The 23,394-nt window shown below is 36.0% G+C and overlaps 1 protein-coding gene and 1 pseudogene across 3 annotated transcripts in view; one reads left to right on the top strand and one right to left on the bottom strand.

Annotated features, from left to right (window-relative positions):
* MALRD1 (MAM and LDL receptor class A domain containing 1) overlaps positions 1–23,394 on the top strand; it is a 754,681-nt gene that overhangs the window by 287,062 nt on the left and 444,225 nt on the right. For all 3 annotated transcript variants that reach the window (XM_027074220.2, XM_053225367.1, XM_053225368.1), the window contains 2 exons: positions 18,010–18,166; positions 21,928–22,038. In XM_027074220.2, the coding sequence (XP_026930021.1) occupies positions 18,010–18,166; positions 21,928–22,038 (268 nt within the window). The remainder of the gene's footprint in view (positions 1–18,009; positions 18,167–21,927; positions 22,039–23,394) is intronic.
* Positions 6,121–14,351, bottom strand: LOC106979860 (ribosome biogenesis protein NSA2 homolog; annotated as a pseudogene).

The raw sequence follows: 23,394 nt of genomic DNA on the forward strand, positions 1-23,394 counted from the left end.
CTTAACAACTCTCCCTCCCCGCATCCTATCGCACTCCCTGCTCTCCAGATGTTAAGTCCTGCTGGCTGTCAGAAGTCATGGAGTCCGGCCCCTCCTCTTTCGCAAGCCAGACTTTAGGGGCTCTGCCTTGCTTGGCAGGCTGCCCCTCCACCGCCCCAGCTCCCTCCCACCAGTCCTTGTAGCACACACTGCCTCTCCACCCTTCCTACCCTCTTCCATGGGCCTCTTGTCTACCTTGGCTCCTGAGAGTCTATTCTGCTAGTCTTCTGGCATTTTTCTGGGTTATTTAGGCAGATGTGGGTGGAATCTAAAAGATCAGCAGGACGAGGTGAGCCCACCATCCTCCTATGCTGCCATATTCCTATCTTTAGCAATAGTAGTTTTCAATAATATCTCCATTACAGATATTACTTTTTTGAGACCATGCTGTATCTCTGCTCCCTTCAATTTCTCCTTTGGCTTTTATTTCATATATTCCTACAATTAAATTAACTGGCCAATTAATAGGAAAGGAGGCTTGAGTATAACTGTACTTTTTTTAAGCCAATTTTTGAATTTTTAAAATGTTTATTAATTTTGAGAGAGAGACAGAATGCAAGCATGGGAGAGGCAGAGAGAGGAAGACACAGAATCTGAAGCAGGCTCCAGGCTCTGAGCTGTCAGCACAGAGCCTGATGGGGGGCTCGAACCCACAAACTGTGAGATCATGACCTGAGCTGATGTCAGACGCTCAACAGAATGAGCTGCCCCAACACCCTGCACTTCTTAATCCTATAGGAAATGATAATACTAGTAATACTTTGGGTAAATTACAGGAGATTTGAGGGTTTATTTATATATATAATATTTAAGATAAAATCTCTATGTTTTCTTTATGTTATTATGGTAAGAGAAGTAAAGTGAAATATTGGAAGGTATTAAATATTGGATTTGAATAGAACTAATGCTTTTTTAAGCAAGTATAATAAAAACTTGGCATCCTGGTAAAATAATTTAAAATTTTCTTAATTAAAATTTTCTTTCTTAAAATATATGTAACATAAAATTTCGCATATATAACAAGTGTTCCTGTTCTCAACATCCTTGCCAACACTTATTTTCTGTTTTGTTTTTGACAATAGCCATCTTATGCATGTGAAGTGATTTGTGGTTTTAATTAGCATTTCTCTTAGGATAGTGGCATTGACCATCCTTTTATGTGCTTATTGGTAATTTGCATGTGTGTTCAAGTCCTTTGTCCATCTTGAACTAGGTTTTTATTTTTTGTTGTTGTTGAATTGTAGGAGTTCCTTATATTATGGATTTTAATCTCTTTTCAGAATATGATTTGTAAATATTTTCTCAGATTCTGTGGGTTGAATTTTCACTTTGTTGGTAGTGTCCATTGATGCACAAAAGCTTTAATTTTGATCTAGTCCAATGTATTTTTTTTTGTTGTTATTTTTATCTTTACCTTTGGTGTCACATCCAAGAAATTGTTGCCAAATGCAGTCATGAGGTCTTTCCCCTCGGTTTCTCCTGAGAATTATTTAGATTTTGCATTCAAGGCTTTGATTCAGTTTCAATTAATATGTATATGATATATACTGATACATATATACATATCTTATGTACATGATATAGACTGATACATATCAGTCTTGAAATCCATCCTGTCTGATATTAATATAATTTCTTTAGCTTTCTTATGCTCATAGGTTACCAGTATTTCTTTCACAGCTATTTACTTTCAGTTTACATTTGTCTTTGTATTTAAAATGTCTTGTAAATAATATATAGTTGTTTCTTGCTCTTTTATTCTAACCAACAATCTCTGTCTTTTGATGGGGTATTTATTCCATTTACATTTAATGTAATTATTGATATGCTTATATTTAGGTTTTTTATTTTTTATTTTTTAAATGTATCTCAGTTTTTAGAATTCCCTCTTTTTACCTTTCCTGTTTTTTTTAAATTTTAATTCAAAAAATTTATCATTCTATTTTTACTATATATCTTTGCAATTTTTATTGGCTGCTCTAGATGTTAAAGCAAACATCTTAAATTTGACCCAGTGTACCTAGTGTTAATATTGAATTAGTCAAGGTTAAATATAGGGATTTTAGTACTGTTTATTTCTATTTACTCCTACTTATTCTTAGTGCTATTATTGTCATATATATTGTCAATATAAATTACAAATCTATCAAAACGGTGTTATTATTTTTGCTTCATTCAGTCTTTTTGTCTTTCAGCAGGATTAAGAGAAAAAAAAGAACACACACACACACACATATATTACTTATATAATTTAAAATATATACGTGTAAGATACATAAATTATATACACATATACTTTAATATAACATATTTATCATTTTATTCAATCTGATTCCTAGCTGGTGTTATTTCATCAGTCTTTCTAAAGATAATTTCTTTAGTATTTCTTTTAGTAGAGGTTTGCTGGCAAATTATTCTCCCTGTTTCCTCAATCTAAAAATTTATTTCCTTTTCAATTTTAAAAGAAGGCTTCACTGGGTATAGAATTAATTTTTCTGTTTATTTTTATTCAGCACTGTGAACATATAATTTCAGTATCTATACTAGTTTCAGAAACAGTATCTGTTGTTAGTCGTATTGATGTTTCTCTTTATGCATCATTTTTCTTTGTTTTCTTTGTTCAGTTATAAGATTTTCTCTGTATCTTTGGCTTATAACATTTTGGCTATGGTGTATCTACTATTAAGGTTACTAGATCTTTAATTGTTTTCTACCAGACTTAGGAACTTTCCAGGCACTATTTTTTCAAATATTTTATCTTTCGTCTTCTCTTCTTCTGAGATTCCATTTATATCAATTTTGGATTGTTTGATATTGTGTTACAAGTCTCGAATGGTGTTAATTTTTGTCAATTTTTGTGATTCTTGAGTTGATAACTTCACTAATGTATTTTCATGTTTACTCATTCCTCTTCAGTGATATCCAATCTATTATTCAACCCAGCTAGCATCTTATTTTTTATTTTCTGTTATTGTAGGTTTCAGTCTCTGAGTTATCATTTGGTTATTTATTTTAGAATTCCCATTTACTCTTGAGATTATCTATGCATCCATTGATACCTAATGTTCTTCAGTTGGTTGAATAATTTTTCTTTAGTTTTTTGAATGTATCTATGACAGGTACTATAAAATCTTGGTCTGATACAGTCAACATCTTGACCCACATGGAGTGATTTTCTATTGGCTGTTTATTTTTAGCCGGTAATGATCATACTACATTTTTTTCTGTATGTCTAGAGGTTTTTGATTGAAAATTAGATATTACTGATAATACATTTTAGTGACTCTGGATTCTGTAATGTTCGTGTTAAGATTTTTGTTTTCTGTTTCAATAGGTAGTTAATGTACTTGGTTTTAAACTGTAAACTTTATCTAGTGCACCGAATGTAGCTACTCCTTTCTCTGCTCTGTTTTTATCATTTTCCAGTGTTGCTTTTTTGTGCATTTCTTCTTTATCCATGCTGTGTCAGTTTCAGACTCTCTTTTCTGAAACTTCAAGTCCACAAGGACATAAAGCTTTGTGCCTTCTGGTGTTTGAGCTATATACGGTTAAAAACTATACTGTTAAAAAAAAACCTTACCTTTGAAGATTGTGTCCACATAGCTCTAATCTTTCAGCATAGTTTTTTCTCTGGTCCCTACCTGCATTTTGCCATGCTTCCTGTTGTCGCCCCTGTAACTGTGTAGCTTTGCTGTTAAGATTTCTAGGATTTCTCTTTTAAATTTTCTTCTGAACTCTGATCTCTCATTCCTTTAGCCAGTAAGACTGTCATTGTGTCAGTTTTTACAAACATAGCCAAAGGGTAAGGGAGATTGTCAATTTTTTCAGATCAAAAATACACAAACTCACTGTTCTCACCACTTTGAGTTGCAAGTTTGTATGTGTATTATGCTTTCCTCTGATTTTTGTCTGCTTTGGAAATTTTCTGGTTTGTATTTTAGAATTAACTTTATATATTTTATGCCATATTTACAATTGTTATCTCTGGGGAGAGAGAGTGCACAGCCATTTCAATCCCTTCTCCTACTGGGATTTCATCTATAAGATGTTTCAAAGTAAGTTTTGGCTATGTCTTGTATTGATTTCACAATCCTGAAATTTTATAAGTCCATTTCATAAAACTGGATAAAGTCATGAATCTAGTGAGCAGAATCCAATTTGCTAGTTTCATTACAGGGAACTTTCAAAATCCCAGTGAGGTTACAAGTAGAATTTTGAATAAATAGCCTTAGAGATCAGTGCTGGAAAGATTGATTTTTTTAAAAAAATCAGGTCAGATTAATAAATAAATGTATTTACTGCAAACATGGCTAGCTCATATTGTTTCAGAAAATAGTAAGAATTCCCTCTTAGGGATGCCTGGGTGGCTCAGTTTGTTGAGCATTCTACTCTTGATTTTAGCTCAGGTCGTAATTTCATCGTTCATGAGTTCAAGCCCTGTATCTCGCTCTGCACTGACAGAGCAGAGCCTGCTTGGGATTCTCTCTCCCCCTTTTTTTCTGTGCCTCCCCCACTCTCACTCTCACTCGCTTTTTCTCTCTCTCTCAAAAAAGGTAAATAAACTTAAAAAAATCCCTTTTAACTTATTTTTGCCTCAAATTGAAATCATTGAATAATGGCTGTATCATTTGTGTAACAGATTGAAACTTATCAAGTAGTTTTCTGTCTTTTATTTCATTTCTATTTGTAATGCCTCTTGCTTTGTATCAGCTTCTGTACCTTTAGATTCTTCCCTTATGTGCAAGGAGAACCCTGCTTCATTCTCTAGAATTAATGCCAGTATATTTCTCACAATTGATGATCCTACATGACTTATCCAAACACTCAGAATCCATATTTTACATTATAGTCCACTCTTGGTGTTATATATTCTATGGGTTTGGACAAATGCGTAATTGCATATATCCAGAATTATAGCACAATACAGAGTGCTTTCATTGTCCTAAAAATCCTCTGTGCTCTGCCTGTTCATTCCTCCCTCCCTTTTCCCTGCCAAAGCCCTGGCAACCACTAATGTTTTACTGTTTCAATAGTTTTGCCTTTTCTAGAATGTCATGTAGTTGGAATCATAGAGCATGTAGACTTTTCAAATTGGCTTCTTTCACTTCATAATTAATATAGACTTAAGTTTCTTCCTTGTCTTTTCATGCCTTGATAGCTCATTTTGTTTTCGTGCTGAATAATATTCCATTGTTGAATGTACCAAAGTTTATTTATCCATTTGCCTACAGAAGGATATTTGCTTGCTTCCAAGTTTTTGGAGTAATGAATAAAGCTGCTATAAACATTCATGTGTAGGTTTTTGTCTGGACATAAATTTCATCTCCTTTGGTTATAAATACCAAGAAGCCTAATTTCTGGATCATATGATTAAGAGTGTATTTATTTGTAAGAAACCTTACCAAACAGCCTGTTAAAGTGATTATACAATTTTGGATTCCCACCATTAATGAATGAGAATTCCTATTACTTCACATTCCTACCAGCATTTGATATTGTTGGTTTCTGGATTTTGACCATTTTAATAGGTATATAGTAATATTGCATTGTTGTTTTAATTTGCATTTCTCTGATGACATATGTATGGAGCACCTTTTCATATGCTTATTTGCTACCTGTATATTTTCTTTCATGAGGTGTCTTTTCAGGTGTTTGGTCTCTTCTTTTTTTCTCACCATCTTTTTCTTTCTTTCTTTCTTTCTTTCTTTCTTTCTTTCTTTCTTTCTTTCTTTCTTTCTTTCTTTCTTTCTTTCAAGTTTATTTTTGGGAGAGAAAAAGAGAACACGAGCAGGGGAGGGGCAGAGAAAGAAATGGAGACACAGGATCCAAAGCAGGCTCCATGTGGGGCTCAAACTCACAAGCTATGAGATCATGACCTGAGCCAAAGTTGGATGCCCAACCTACTGAGCCACCCAGGTGCCCCTCTCTTTTTCTCTTTTTGTAAAACTGGGATGTTTTAATTTATTTCTTTTACAATGGAATAAATAATTCTGATGACAGCAGGTATATAAGGCTATTTGCTAGTATTCAGAACGAGCACAATCATAGTGGTTTTCCTGATTGGTGTGTAGTCTTCAGTACTTATAAGGAGTTATTTGTCTGAAACTGCTGTTGAACCAGCAAGACTGCATTTATGCATCCATCATTTTCAGGATTGTGTAACCTGGCTGTGTTTCTCCCATACAACCTTGCCTTCTTGTGTCACAAGGCCCAAGTCACTCACTTACACCTCAGTGATCGTACCTTTGGTAATAATACCCAAAGTTGTGTATAGTGTGGGTGAAGGATTTTTTTATACCAAGTAGTGGCAGGCAAAAAGTGGCTTTCAATTCAGGATGTGTTACATGGACCTTTTTGAGATGTAAGGTCATTAACGTAATGAATCACTCTTATTTAGGTGATTTTCGAGTAAAGCCATCTCCAGCAAAGCAATTTTAGAAACCATCTTCTACCATGTCTACTTTTCTTTTTCTTTCCTGTTCGAATAACTGTTAATACTTCCATTTGTCCGTGGGCATGAGCTTTGGGCAAAGGGAATTCCCATTTTCCTGCTTTCTCTTCATTTTTATTTAATCATGTTGCAAAGTACTTTAGCTGGGGACTGTCCCTCCCTGTCCAGGAGGTATGCAAGTAGTGCTCCTTGTGGAAACTTTTCATCATCCTTTTGTTTACTGTTTTTATTTTACTGCATGTTGATAGTCTTTTTCATTTGTATTTTCTCAGTATGGCACTGTTTATGGAAAAGCTTAGCTTTCAGACTAATCATCTTTTTTTTTTTTTTTTTTTTTGGCCTTCTTTGAACATTCATGAGCCTCTCCAGCTTCCTTCTTTCCCTTTTTCTCGTGGTAATACAAAAGAAATCCACTGTGCTCCCAGTATTTGTTTTGTGGCTTGGAGACAGCCACATAGATGCTGGGTGCAGCTGCTTGGGAGTGAAGCAGCTCTCAATTTTTGGGTCTCACAGACCCACAAGCTCACTCTACAAAACCCATGACGGGAAAGACACAACTCTAAACACCTGGCCCATTTTTTTTTAATTTGTTTAAATGTTTTATTTATTTTTGAGAGAGAGAGAGAGAGAGACTCTGTGAGTGGGTCAGAGAGAGAGGGAGACACATTCACAGCAGGCTGCAGGCTCTGAGCTGTCAGCACAGAGCCCCATGTGGGCCTCGAACCCACAAACTGTGAGATCATGATCTGAACTAAAGTTCGACGCTCAACCAACTGAGCCACCCAGGCACCGCCAAACCTGGCCCATTTCTTAATCAGTTGTCTGTTTTCTTATTGTTAAGTATTAAGAATTTTCTGTATGTTTTGTTTAACAGTCCTTATTAGATGTAAATGTTCGCTGTAAGCTTGAGAAGAATGTATAGTCTTATGTTATTGGATAAAGCAGTGTTAGGCATCATTTACATCCAGCTGATTAATGATGTTGAGTTCACCTTTGTCCTTACTGATCTTTTGACTGTGAAATGTGTCCTTTTCTGTAAGAGGGGTGTTGAAGTCTCTAATGATGATAGTGGATTCATCTGTTTTTTGTTTTTGCTTTTTGCTTTTTTAAAAAATTCTGTTAGTTTTTGCCTCACATAGTTGGACACTCTGTTTTTAGGCTCATAAACATTAAGGATTGTTAGGTCTTCTTGTACCATTGACCTTTTTATCATTATGTAATAAAATTCTTTATTCCTGATGATTTTCTTTGCCTTGAAGCCTGAAAAAAAACCATTTCTTAAACAAATAGAACGTTCAATTCAAAGTAACACGGGAATACATTTTGGATTAATAATGGTCATATCTGATAAAGTATTTTTTTAATTCTAAAAATTGTTTTTAAAATCTCAAAAATTTAAATTACTAAATTATTTTTTGAAATTTAGGTCAATAAGTTTTTGTTAGAAGGTATTATTTATCTAGTAATGCTCAAAAATAAGCCTTCAGTTGTTTGTTTCATTCACTCAACTTGACAAATATTTTTGAGTACTTATCATGTGACAGACATTTTTTTTGGTCAAATACATTAAGGATATGTGAGTTATATAAAGAGAGAGTATAATGGAAATTGATTACACAATTCCTAAAGAATTATTTACATCAAATTCTGTGTGTGTGTGTGTGTGTGTGTGTGTGTGTGTGTGTGTGTGTGTGTGAATGGTACTCTGGAACTGTGCATTGAGTTTCTCAAATATATTTGACTAAGAATTCCAAATCGTACGCTTCCCAGTCAACTCTTCTTTTTTTTTTTTTAAGTCAAATGCAGTGCCTGTGTTCTACACACTATGAAATAGAAAATAAGGTGCCAGAAAAACAAGTGTAAAAAATTCTTTAATCTTACAAGTACTTGTTTTCCCCAGAGTGTTTATTTTGGGAAGAAAAATTAAGCTTGAATGTCTACTTTTCTTTTTCCTTCTTCTTCTTTTTTAATGTTTATTCATTTTTGAGAGAGAGAGGCAGAGTGTGAGTAGGGGAGAGGCAAAAAGAGGGAGAACAGAATCCAAAGCAGGCTCCAGGCTCTGAGCAGTCAGCACAGAGCCTGATGCGGGGCTCAAACCCAGGAACCGTGAGATCATGACCTGACCCAACGTCGGTTGCTTAACTGATTGAGCCACCCAGGCACCCCATGAGTGTCTACTTTTCTAAGTATTCCTTTTGGATTGGTATCTTGATTTTGCATCTTGGACTTGAAGGTACTAGTTTAGCTGTTAGCGTAAGTGGTTTTGAAGAGTGGATCTCAAAACTTAGCATGCACAGGAGTAAGTTGGAGAATTTGTTGAACAGATGGCTAAGCTCTGGCCCAAAGTTCTTTTTTTTTTTTAATGTTTATTTATTTTGAGAGAGAGAGCACTCATGGGGGAGGGGCAAAGAGAGCCCGGGACACAGAATTCAAAGCAGGCTCCAGGCTCTGAGCTGTCAGCACAGAGCCCGACGCAGGGCTGGGACTCACTAAGCAGGAGATCATGACCTGAGCCCAAGTTGGACGCTCAACTGACTGAGCCACCCAGGCACTCTTAGCCCAGAGTTCTTGATTCAGTATATCTGCATTAGGGCCCAAGAACTAGTGACTAAACTAAGTTCTCAGGTAATCCTGATGTGCTGTTTCTGACCCCATAGTTAGAGGACAACTAGTTGAGAATATAAAACGTGGGAGAAGGATCTCACTGACAAGTTACTTAATTTTACTTCTCTGTGAAGTAGTAGTGGTTATAATCCTGCCTCTCAGATTTGTTACAAATATTAAATGACAAACTATCACTTAATACTCCCTCATTGAAAGACTTACAATTTAAAGACTGATCTAAAAACCTCAGATACTTTAGTTTATGTATCTCAGAAACTAATGGGGTTTTGGCCTAAAATCTGTTTTACAAAGAATATAATTACTTTAATGAGCCTTTAAAAATTCTGTTTTGAAAAGAGAAAGTAAATAAGTAAATACAACCACATTATGTAATTTCTTCAGCTTTAAGATTTATCCATTGTTATTTTGTGTGTGTGTGTGTGTGTTTCTGTTTGACTCACAAAGAGTTTTTCTGCAGTGAATGTCATACAATATTGAAACAGGAACTGTGGGGGAGCCTAATTAAAATAGTTGGCTTTGATACATTTGATATTGAATTTTGAGTTGGTAAAGCCCCAGGTGGTTATATAAAATTTCAGCAAATGTTGTTCATTACTTCATTTATATTTCATGAGACTAGGAAAGAAAAACCCAAAAGCATTCTGCTAAAATTGTGTGTGTGTTTTTTAAATTGAGATTCCTTGCACTTGTAAAGGAGAATTTTGCTATAGAAAAGCAAGAATTCTCTAACACTTTTATTTAATGTTAAGCAACAGATTCAGGAAATATTTATTGAGTACCAATTGAGTTTAAGTCGCTTTACAAGGCTTTCTGGATACACAAGGTGAGGTAGATAAATAAGTTAAAATCTGTGTCATGATATGGATAGAATCTACTGGGGAATAAAGCTTTATATTCAGTGAATTAAAACGTAACATGAAAAATACATTTAAAAAGTTGTGTATAAGTGCTCTGAAATTCTTCCATAAGGGGGTAATTTTGAATCAAGGAATTTTGAGTCTAGGCATCTAAAAAGGCTTGGAAATGAGAATATACTTGAGATATGTTGTGGAGATATGTTGAGAAAGTAGTATAGAGGAAAGACCAACAGCACAGGTTATAAGAGTGCTCAGAAGAAGAGTGCTCAGAATAAGGGAGACAGAGAAAAGAAAGGGCATGATGTATTCAAGTAATTACACACACATATGCATTGGGTATATATCTGAGTGAGTAATGTATGAAAGTTGATGCCAGATTTTTTTAGAAAGTTATTCGTCAGATCCCAGTGAATTGAGACTTTATCCATAGAATGAATAGTGGTGACCAAAGGATGGCCTGTGGGCCAATTCTGGCCTGAAGCCTGTTTTTTGCAAATAGAGTTTTATTGGAGCAGGAATGTGACAATTCATTTAAGTAGTTCATGGATGCTTTCATGCTACAAAGACAGAAGTTTAATAGTTGTACCAGAGACCTTATGGCCCATAAAACCTAAAATATTTACTATATGGCCTTCACAAAAAAAAATCTGACCCAGTTATGTAGCGTTGCAGTGTGGAATATCAGTCTGTGGACTATTAGTTACAAATACTTGAATTAGTTACAAATACTAGAATGCAAGTTAATTCACTGCTTCTTTTATCAAGAAAGCTGTGCTCTGGAAAAAAATATGTCAGCTGATCTGGACAGTGTGTGTAGTAAGTAGATGTATAGTTCACTAAAGCTTTGTATTGTAGTCCAATAGCATACAGTTTAGTTCAAGGGTCTTACTTTGAGTTAGTGAGGATATATTGAAGATTTCTAAGCAGGATGGTAGAATCAGATGTGTATTTCAGAAAGGCCCAATAAAGTCAATAGAAACTTTTTTTTTTTTTTGGACTCTTCTTCTGCATCACTAAAGCATAGTGTAGACAGCCATGTGTGGAGTTTTGGAATCAGGCAGAACTGGTTTCACAACTTGGGGAGTCAGCTAGTAAGATTTAACACTGCAGAGGGAATGTTCCTTTTCCCTTTTTATATTCTAAAAATCCCACAGGAGAACGCTGATTAGTCTGGCTTGCTTAGGAAGCCTACCGCAGCAGTTGGTGGGTCAGGGATTTTGTCTTCTACAGAGAAGTTGTTGGCTGAGGTGAGGGGAACGGTTAGTTTCACACCACGAGAATGGTTCACTACAGATATTAGGGTAGTGCTATGGAAACTATTATAAGAGCTGCACTATTGAGCACTTTGTATTTTCTGCTACTCCTGAAGCTAATAAAGTCCATGACAGCTTTTAGTAGATCATATCTCACTAGTTACGCAAAAAAAAGGCCTATAGTGGGGCGCCTGGGTGGCTCAGTCGGTTAAGCGTCTGACCAGCTCAGGTCACGATCTCGCGGTCCGTGAGTTCAAGCCCCGCGTCGGGCTCTGGGCTGATGGCTCAGAGCTTGGAGCCTGCTTCCGATTCTGTGTCTCCCTCTCTCTCTGCCCCTCCCCCGTTCATGCTCTGTCTCTCTCTGTCTCAAAAATAAATGTTAAAAAAAAGGCCTATAGTATCAGAATGAATTAAAAGGTATTTTTTCAACCCAAAAAATACTCCTGGACAATATGTCCCTGATGTTGTATACGTACAGGATCACAGGTCAGTTTATCTCACCCAGAAATAATTTGACTTGTCCTTGCAAGGGTATTTTTTTTCTTACTAATTTATTTAGGGTGAATACCCACGAGATTCTCAAATAAGGGAAAATATTCAATATTTTAATTGCTTAATTTATGTCATGGTTAAGACTTTAGAAACTGATTATCCTATGAGGCCTAGGAGACTTTTTAAAAAATAACGCGGACGGTAAGTAAGATCTCTTTTTATAATCACTTTTTAAATGACCTGTACATCATCACCCAGTATCTTTCCTTGCGCAACTTCTGGGTGTGTAATACTTTCTTTGTCTTATAACACTTCCTATGTGGTTTACGATATGTTTTATTAGAAAATATATGTGCCTATAAAACATCCTACTTCTTACCTTATATGAGAAAGGACAATTTTAAGGCCAGTAGAGAGACACTGATATTTTGTGGGTGACAGCATTGTTAGGTGTGGTCATTACTGCTTTGCCCATTCCATGGGGTGGGTTGATTTCCTCTGAAAGTACGTGCTTGGATGATCTCATCCCAAACACAAGCAAGTGTTTGTGTAATTCTTCAAGTTTCCACTAGGAATCATGCATACATCACGTGCCCACAATTAACGCATGTAATATTGGTGACCACAGGATGCAGTGCTGTGTTCTGTGTTCATAGTATGATGTGAAGGCACAAATGTAGTTTTGTTGTTTGTGGTTTGCAAGTCAATCTCCTGATATGTGTCCCTTTTTTCTTTTCCTTGCAGATGGGGGATATTTCAGGGATATATACTTACAAGGAATTTCTTTAGTAATTTATATATATCTTTGTGACTGAATTATATCAAGTTATATTGGATTGGGAAAATTACACATGAATAGTTTTTAATTGTGTTTAATTCTGGACAATTCATACAGAGACCTCCAGTTGAAGAACTGTTGATAATTTTATCATTGCCAGAATGAATGACTTTTAGTCACTTCGTTCCTCCATGGTCTCCAGATCTGTTCACTTTGTTTTGTCTTTTCTTATGTTGTTTTTCTCCCCCCAGCATGAAACACATTATCAGCTTTTCATGAATGATTTGATCTGAATCTATAGTTCTGTCACTCCCTTGGTCTTTTTATTCTTTTTATTTCCACATTTGTTCTACTAATTTTAAACTCATTTATCAAGTTTTTATCAAGTATTTTTTGAGGGCCTGTGATCCAGTTTGCTGCATAGGAAACAAAATAGACATGGTCCCTACACACACACACACACACACACACACACACACACACACACACACATATTGTTGAACATCTAGCATAGAGCATGGTACATAGTAAGCAGTCAGTACGTGTTATATTCTATGTATGTGATATGTATGCTTTCCTCCCATTTGCTAATGATGATTCAGTGATGATTATGATCATCATTTTGGCATCTTTGATAAACAGAAATCCTTAATTTGAATATAGTCCCATTTTTAAATATTTCCCCTATGGTTAGCAATTTTTATATATTATTAAAACTTTCTTCCACATCATAAAGATATTATTAGGTTATCTTCTTTTTTATTTTTTTTTTAATATTTATTTTTGAGAGAGAGACAGAGCATGTGTGGGAGAGGGGCAGAGAGAGAAGGAGGCCAGAATTCAAAGCAGGCTCCAGTCTCTGAGCTGTCAGCACAGAGCCCGACCTAGGGCTTGAATTCACGAACCGTGAGGTCATGACCTGATCTGAAGTCAGATGCTTAACAGACTGAGTCATCCAGGTGCCCCTATTAGGTTATTTTAGAGAAACTTTATTGTTTCACCCTCTATATTCAAGGTACAATCTACCTGGAATTCCTTATTTTTTAAAGCTGTGAAATAGAGGCAAGTTTTGTTTTTCCCCCCACATTGCTACCTGATTTATTCAGTCCACATTGAAAAGCTTGTCTTTTCCTTCAGTGCTTTGAAGAATCAAACTTTTCAAAATCGGGTGTACAAATATATGTGAATTGGTTTCAGGAGTGTTTTGTCCATTTATCTGGTCCATTTTCCTATCTTTACTTCAGTACTGCTCTGTCTTGATTATTCCACATTTATAATGAATTGACCTATTAAATTCTCTTTGTTTTTCTGTACATTAAAATTTGCTATTCTTAGTCCTTTAGATTTCTAGATGAAGCTTAGAATCTGTCAATAACTAGGAAGAAATGTCTGTGGAAATTGTGCTGGGTCTCAGTGAATCTATGAATAAATTATATATTCATTTCTGTTCTTGTTATCCCTAGGATCTTGGGATATTAAACACACAAGGAACAAAACTGGAAGTGCTTACTTATTGAGACATAATTCAGATTAATAGTTCTGCCTCTTAAAAACGGTCTTAATTCATACCCTCTGTGGTTTATGGGACACTAAATCCTTTATTCTATTAGCAGCAACTAATGACATAAACATAACTGCAAATCACAACTGTAATTTATTAAATACATAGAATGGGCTAGGTACTCTTTTAGATATTCCCTTATTTTATTTCTGATTCTTATTAAGACCATACATGGAACATCTCATAAATGAAGAAACTAACATACTCAGCAGGATTAACTAACCTGCCTAATATTGTCTACCCAGTAAATGATCAGGCCAGAGGCCAAATTCTGTTGTGGGCTTCTCACAATCATGTTCCCAGTGACTTGGGCAGGCAAGACTGCAAAGATCCACTCAATAACTATGTGGTAACTTCTCCATCCATTTGCTATTGGTGATTCACATTTCTTTCCTCAAAAAAGAAAAAAGATATAACTTTCAAAATAAAAATGGTTTTAATAAGTAGCAAATTTACATTCTATAGTATCTAGCATAATCTGTAGGTGAGAAAGTGGTAAGAAATCTAATTAATCAGAGTGCCAGAATGCCCATACTGTGAGAAATCACCTCTTCACTTAATACTTCGAAAGGCTGTATATTACCTAGATGTCTTTAATGTTTTATTATCTCTTTTTTTGAATTGATATTTAAAGTGGGAGCATAAACTCTGTCTTTTATGGCAAGATTACATTGATATTTAATTGTTTTCATCCTGATTCTTTGTCTTTGACTTAGAGCTAGGAAGGGAAAGACACATTTTAAAAATTACCTATAAGCTTATTAAAATATATTTAAATAAAATTGACCTAAATTAATAGAGACTAAATTTGAGACTTGAAAGCCTTTTAGACCTATAAGGAGAACCCCAGACCAGTTTCCTTTCTATTTTCCATGCTTTATATATGTATGTGTGTGTGTGTATATATGTATATACAAATGTATACACATATAGACATGTATATATGTATACATTTATATGTGTGTGTATATATATGTATATATATGTATGTATATAATTTCTTCTTTATGTGCCTCTTCTAAACATATTCAGTTCTTTAGGGCCCATTCTACCCACATGAAAATATGATTTCGCTCAAATGCGGAATCTATAAAAACGAATGAACAAAAAACAAAATGGACTCCTAAATACAGAGGACAAAGTGGTGGCCACCAGAGGGGAGGTGGATGGGGGCGGGGAATGGACAAAATAGGTAAAGGGGGTTAAGAGGTACATACTTTAAACTTCTAGTTATAAAGTAAGTAAGTCACAAAGATGAAAAGTACAGTTTAGGGACTATCATCAATAATGTTGTAATAATATTTGGTGACACATGGTGACTACATTTATCATGCTGAGCACTGAGTAATGTATACAATTGTCAAATCAGTATGTGGTACGTCTGAAACTAATATACCATTGTATGTCAATTATACTACAATAAAAAATTAAATGTTAAAAAAAAGAAAATACGCTGTACAAAGCTGACCACATTATTGGCAGTATTATTGTAAAAAAAAAACCCACACAACCAAATTATTACAGACTAGATTTGGTAATTTCAGCCTTTATCATAATTTGTGCACATTGTACTAATGATGCATGGATTTAAAATCAAAAGAGTAGAATAATTATTTCTTTTTTTTTTTTTGGTTTCTTTGATCCCGTCAAATAACTTTATTCGCCAACATTCCTTAATTTACAAAGCCTTAGTCATTCATACACATTAGGGGGATCCACAGTGTTCAAGGAATTTAAATATAATGTGTCCTACCAACCCAAGTAAACTAACTACAAAAAATATTCACATAAAGTTCTTCACATGTAGGTCCTAGATTACCAGCTTCTGTGCCAGAAAAAAAAAAATAAAGAAAAATAGATTTATTAAGTAGTATTTGAAACTAACTTTGAGCCTGGGTCAAAACCTCTCTTGCACCCAAGTCAGCCGCACATGAACGTTAAAACTCTGCCACATAGTCCCTTGTTTTGATGAAGGAGTCCCAGGGGGTACAAAAGATTTCTTTAAAATATTCTTCAATAAAGTCCCTCCCTTCTGTGGCCTCTCGTGGAAATAGATGTGGGGACCTGCAGGCGATGGGTGGCAGTGCATTCACCTCTAGATGGTGGCTGAGGCAGCTTATGATAGCCAACCCTCAAGTCCCACCTCCTGGTTTCCCCTCCGAAGGCTTCTCTCTAGACAGGAGTCCCTGTCCTCCAGGCCTAGCGGGCAAGATCAGAGACGGGCCTGGCATCCTGAAGGCTGTGCCCCAGCCAGGTGTGGAAGGATCGCCGAGGCACCATCTCTGGGCCTCAGCCCCAAGCTTGGCCTTTGTCAGTTTGCTGGTTCCTAAGTGACTCCAGTAGTGCTGTGCCTGTATGGCCACCACACAGACCAAGGAAGGGGAAAGGAGTCAGGGGAGACCCATAACCCAAGAGCCAGCGATGCCCCAGATATGGGTAGTGCGCACCCAGGATTAAAGGTGAGAGATGCACTTGGTGGGCGGGGCTGGAAGCCCAGGCAACATGGAGCAAGGTGAGGGCAGAGAGTTAGGGGTCTCCCTCCTTAAGGAGTACTTTTACCAAAGGTACTCTGAGGTTGAAACTCAGACATCCATCCTATTAAAATCTCTCTTCTTGAAGAGGTACACTGCAAAGGCGTGGAAGGAAGATTCCCACAATGCCCGCTCTTTACCTTTTCTTAGAAAAAAGGCTGAAGCAAAAATAATCATATTGCTCCAAACACTGGTTTTGTAGGAGTCAGCCAATATGTCAAGGAGTTGAGAATCTTGGAGGAAGGGAATGATAGAGGCACGGAATGTCCAGGCACAAGAAGGCTGTGAGAAAGTCTGCTGAGTGATCTTAGCAACCCAGGGTTAGGGAGCAGAGGGAATGCTGGGTGTGTGCCCTTCTCTGCCATCATTTGCTCTGGGACCACTACTGGCAGGGCTGTGAAGGAGGCCAGGGCCCTAGTGAGAGTCAGATCTCCACCAGTGTTGGGCACATTTCTCCTCCAGCTGTAATTAGGCTCTTTAAACATTTTTATTTATTTATTTTTATTTTTATTTTTTTTAACATTTATTTATTTTTGAGACAGAGACAGAGCATGAACGGGGGAGGGGCAGAGAGAGAGGGAGACACAGAATCGGAAGCAGGCTCCAGGCTCTGAGCCATCAGCCCAGAGCCTGACACGGGGCTCGAACTCACGGACCGCGAGATCGTGATCTGAGTTGAAGTCAGACGCTTAACCGACTGAGCCACGCAGGCACCCCACTTTAAACATTTTTTTAAATGTTTTATTTATTTTTGAAAGAGCGAGAGAGACAGAGGACGCGGTGGGAAGGGGCAGAGAGAGAGAGAGACAGAGACAGAGACACAGAATCTGAAGAGGCTCCAGGCCCGGGCTCCAGGCTCTAAGTTCTGGGTTCCCAGCTGTCAGCACAGAGCCAGGGGTGGCACTCGAACTTGTGAACCACAAGATTGTGATCTGGGTTGGGGTCGGTTGGATGCTCAACTCACTGAGCCACCCAGGTGCCCCCAAATAGGCTATGTCTTAAATGAACATTGAATACACTCCCTTAGAAAGGCATCCGTGGGGGCAAAACTCGTCTGGGTGGGAGAAAAGAATTCCCACTCTCCTGTCCTAATGTCTCAGGGATGAGATGAGGCCAAGGCCTGCTATCTTAGTCCCCAGTGCCCAGAAAGGGGTCAGATGTAGCCAGTCTTGAACAGACTGTGGCAACCTCTTGGCTACAAGTAAGAGGCAGTACAATAATTATTTCTGTTGAAGATTATGAGTTATCATTATGCTATAAAACATTATTATACTTTAGGAAAACTTATAGAGCAATAAATTGTGGTCAATGATGAACTATATAAAGTATACCCAAAAAATGATGAACTGTATTATAGTTTATGATTCTCTTCTGTTTTATTGTTTTTTTTTTAATCTGATAAATGCTTTGTACTTTCCCCAGAAATACCACAGATGGCTGGTATCTGTATGCTGATAGCTCAAATGGAAAGTTTGGTGATATGGCTGATATACTCACTCCTGTTATTTCACGCATGGGACCAAAATGTACTCTGGTGTTCTGGACTCACATGAATGGGGCGACGGTTGGTTCTCTCCAGGTATTACTTAAGCAATTGTACTTTTTAAAACTTCTCTATAAAAACTCATACGGTACAGTCTAGTGGTATTAAAATATAGTTTGCTAATAAGTGACAATGGATAATTGTCAGCGCCTTACTAGGTTCACCATGGTATGATTGAAAGAGAGCTTTAGCAGAATGGGACCTGAATGGCTAGTAGGATATTGGTTTTACTATTTGGTTTATGGTTATTATCTTTACTACGAGGTTACAGCTTCTGTAATACAGTTTTGTACTTGAAATGTTTCATGTAGGCTTTAGTATCAATGTTCTAAGAATACCAATGTTCTGAGAATAGTGCATATGGATTAGACACACTTTGGTGATGTTTGGATGTGCACTCTTCATACTGATGGTATTGCTGCTATGTTTCCCAATTATCTTTTTTCAATTTTTTCCTTGTGAAAAAAATTAAACTGTTTTCAGAATTACTGTTTAGACTGTCTCAAACTGTTTCAATAATCTCACAGATAACTCCAATATAACCTTTACTCAGAGTTCCTATTTTTTTTTTTTTTTTGGTCCATTGTCCCAGTATTATCTTTTATAGGAAAAATTCCATACAGGATCACTTATCATATCCAGTTATTTCTTTGTAGTGCTTTTCAAATTGGAATAATTCCTTAATCTTCTCTAGACTCTTAGGACCTTGGTATTTTAAAATATTATAGTCTAATCCAGTATGTAGAATCTACTCATTTTAGATTTAATGTTAAATATGTATGTTATAATATCATCAATATTGTATTCTTTTAATTGCATCCTAGTGGTAGTTTATGATGTCTATAGGTCTCATTATTTTTATACCCTGTGTTATCAATAAATATTTTGTGAAGAGAGATTTTGATGGTATGTAAAATCCTGTTCTCAAGTCAATTTTACTTGCTAGTTTTTGCATTCTTTAATATTTTTCGCTGGAATTCGTTTGACTGTGATGATGGCTTAATTGTGATTTTTTAACTCCATTATTCTGTTTACATTTGTACATTGGTTTTCTATTGTACAAAACACCATCACCCACACCACCAACAACCAAATCACTTCTCCATTTAGCTCTCCATTTATTGACTTAAATCAGTGTGGATTCATGGGTTCGTTTTGTATTCGGTTTGTTATCATCTATTATTATTTATTGATTGTTACCTTGCCCCAGATATGCTCATAGGATACTCTTTAAGCTGACTTTTTGTCTCTTTGACAAGCCCTTCAGTCTTTGAGCATTTCCTTCATGTCTGTCTAAGCAGATGTTCCAGACTTCTGTTACTTTTATCCTGTTCCATCCCTGGAGTTATCTGTTTTTCCAGAGGGTCCTGGCTTCTTTTAGAAGACCAAGTTATACAAGCAAACCAGAGAGAGGTTCTTGAATCTCAATGCAGATCCCTAGATCCTGTTTTCCCATATTGGCTGTGCCATATATAATATATGAGGTTTTAAGTAATATGTAGAGATGCATCATTTACACAGAATAAGCCAACTCAGTTTTCAAACATCTCCATTTGTACTGTTTCATAGCCTTTGCAGCACTTTCCAGGAAGCCATGTCTGAACGATAAATCCCAAAGTCCTAGAATTGTTTAGCTCGAGCAGTTTTAGAGCAGGGATATCTTGCTAAAAGCAGGCACAGAAAAGGGCTCTCCCCTTGTCAAATACAATCAATTTGTTTGCCAAGAAGTTCATGTTTAGCATATTTGCCAAGAGTTTACAGTTAGGTTACATGCTGTCCAATGAAGAGAGAGAAACAGACTGCAGACCAGCTGCTTAACCACATCTTCCCCATACCTTGAGTATAATTTTAATATTAGGTACTTTGGCTCTCCATTGATCACTCTATTAATCTAAGATTTTCCTGACTGTATTAAACATTTATTTTTCCAAATAAGTTTTAGATACACATATTTCACAAATATAGGTAGTTTTTATTGTTTACTTGTTTACCTGGAAATATGTTAAATTTATATATCAGCTTTAGAAGAATTATCTTGTTCATTATAGGTCAGACTCCTTACCTGTAACGATTTAAAAATAAACTTGTTTCTAAAGAAGTATGTGTCCATATTTAATAATCTAAAACCATTCAGGAGTCTTATGAATTAAAGTTACAACTTACTTTTTTTCTATGAAATTTTTAGATGCTTTTATTATTTTTGAGAGAGAAAGAGCATGAGCAGGGGAGGGGCAGAAAGAGAGAGAGAAAGAGAGACAGAGAGAGAGAGAGACAGAAGATCCCAAGCAGGCTCTGTGCTGACAGCAGAGAGCCCGATGCAGGGCTTGAACTTACAAACTGTGAGATCATGACCTGAGCTGAAGTCACACACTTACCCATCTGAGCCACCCAGGCACTCCACAGCTTATCACTTCTTTTACATTGGCTTTCAAAAAATGGTTTTTGGCAAAACAATCAGTACAACTTACTGCAGGGTTTTCATCAGAAAAATGAGAATTATTTAGCTGGTATATTTTATGATTAAGAATTAATTATCTGAAAAATTCTTTTTTTCAGGTACAAGTTTGTATTAGTAGGTGAAAAATTATGATATTATTAAAATATAAGTAATTAGTTTTCAAATAATTAAAATAGTAATGTGTGATATTTTTTGTGCATGAATACATTTTCATAGTGATTTATATATAGAGTGGTATATGTATAAAGATCTATTTCCCATATTTTTTAAAAGTATTCATCAAAAATGATTTTTATTTTTTTAGAAATTGTATTTTCTTGACCTTGAAAATACGTTGTTTTAACTTAAATTATATATGTAGCAAAACTTTGGTGGTATTTTTGTTAGTCTCATATTAGAAATTCTAAAGGGTCTAGAAACTCTACTGCTATAATAGTTTGTTAATTATACTCCAAGAAAAATAACTGTTTGAATTTAACCATAAATAAAGCAATAACAAAACCATTACAGGATTACCTCCACTTTCGAAAGTCAAAACCTTCACAAACCCTTTACCAGAATGATTCTTTTGGTTGTACACATTGTATTTTTAAAAAGTAATGTTGTGATATGATTAAATTAGCCATCTAAGTCAATTAACTTTAAAATGTGGAATTGTTTTATCCTGTCCCTGTTCTCTTCAGTTACTCTCTTGTTGGCTCATTTTGTAGCATTCTAGGAGAGAGCCATGATAATTTGTCTCCTAAGACAAATCTGAATTTCCCTTCAGAATAAGGATATAGTACTGGGGAGAATTTGAGCTTTCAAGGCTCTTGGGTAGGGAGCTCTTACCATCACAGCATGAGTCAGTGCCCACACGTACCACCCACGTGTGCTGTTAAAAATATTGAATGGGCTCCCACTATAACACCACTTTCCCTATTGAACCCAAGAGGATAAGGAAGTAAAGTCATCTTGAAAAAAGCGCTTTAGTAAGTAATAAGTGAAGTAATAAGTGCTTTTTAGTCGACTCCATGAATATTATTTAATTCATAAAATTCCAATAGTTACTGCTGTCAGGTTTTTAAAAGCTGATGTGGTTAAGAGCTCTTAATTAAATGTTGCCCAGATCCTTTGGACTTGACTGACAGATATTCATGTGGACTTTTATTACACAAAGCTTGTGAGGTACCCTGGAGACACATTGCTGTACAGAAAACAAAGACGTCTAATGAAAAATTTCCCCAAGGGAATTCATGTTGATATTAAAATTTAAAAAAAATCACTGGGAGAATTCGAAATGTTTAAAATTTATCAAGACAGAATATTTTAACACCTCTTACTTGATTTATTTCTGTAGGTACTCAGCAAGAAAGACAATGTTACTTCTAAATTGTGGGCTCAAAGTGGACAGCAGGGTGCACAGTGGAAAAGAGTAGAAGTGTTTTTAGGCGTTCAATCACATATACAGGTTTGTAATCCAAGTAGTTGGGTGATGAAGAAATTCTGTTGATTTTTTTCTCTAATCCTACTTTATTTCCTCTGCTCATGGCCTTCCTGCCCTCCCATCCCCTTTCTGATGTGTTACGTGAATGCCTGCCACTCCATGTAGAATTTCCATAAGGAACTTACAGCTTCAGATGTCCTAATTCCTCCTAGTTAGGCAACCATATTCTAGGAATATGTAATGCCAACCATGCTCCACTTCATAATCGGCCTACCTCATATAAAGAACACCTCCCCCTATTAACAAATGTATTCTCAGGGACATTGGAGTAATTATGTAAATTTATTTTAAACCTAATTAAAACGACAGACTTTTGAAAGCACATTATGTTGTTGAAATTTATTAGAGATAATTTACTTAATTCAAAAATATTTTGGGGAGGCACGAAATTGTGTGATGCTGTATTTTTGCCTTCATGGAGATGACAATAATATTAGGAGGATAAGACCTATATGTATCTAATAATTAAAACAAAAAGAACACGTAGGGCATAGATTAAAATGCTTGAACTGAAGATAATTACTTGCCAAGGTAATTGGTATGGGTTTTGGTTTTTATGGATTATCAAGAAAATAAGAGCTCATGGATGTGTGTGTGTGTGTGTGTGTGTTTCGCAGAAGAGGGGTTTTCTTGGAAGATGAGGCTTAGCTATTAAGATTTTTAAGACCTGGATCTGGAGAGTGAGAATCCAGAGGTATTTATGCTGGGAACATTTCTTAGTCTAACTGCACAAAGCTTAATCTCATGAATTTAAAACAATTTATCTCTAGATAGAAGATACAATATCTTGGCTAATTATTGTGTTTCCGGTCCTCTGCATAAGTAGAAATAGTAGCCAGTTATCCTGTGAATATTCAGGAGGTACAGTCATATGCTGTGTCTGATAGATCAGCCCTTCTCAATTCCAGTGGAAGCCCAGACTAGCTACAGCTGTCTAAAGGCATTGATACAGAGATCATTGTCCCCAATTTCTTGGAATGTTAGGTGTTATAAATTCCATATATATATTTTTAAAGGTTTATTTATTTTGAGACAGAGTGCAAGTGGGGAAGGGGCAGAGAGAGAGGGAATCTCAAGCAGTCACCACAATGTGAGTGCAAACCCCAATGAGGGGCTTGAACCCACAAACGATGATATCATGACCTAAGCCGAAGTTTGACGGTTACTTGACTCAGCCACCCAGGCACCCCATGAATTCCACATATTTTTGATCTCTCACTGGAGTCCATTTTTCTTATGGGTCATTTGTATTTAATTTAGTAAACTGAGAAGAAATAAGTTCACCCTGAAGGTGCAATTTTTGGACTGCAATTTCATATT

This window comes from Acinonyx jubatus, chromosome B4, assembly GCF_027475565.1.
Source record: "Acinonyx jubatus isolate Ajub_Pintada_27869175 chromosome B4, VMU_Ajub_asm_v1.0, whole genome shotgun sequence".
In the NCBI taxonomy this organism is placed as follows: domain Eukaryota; kingdom Metazoa; phylum Chordata; class Mammalia; order Carnivora; family Felidae; genus Acinonyx; species Acinonyx jubatus.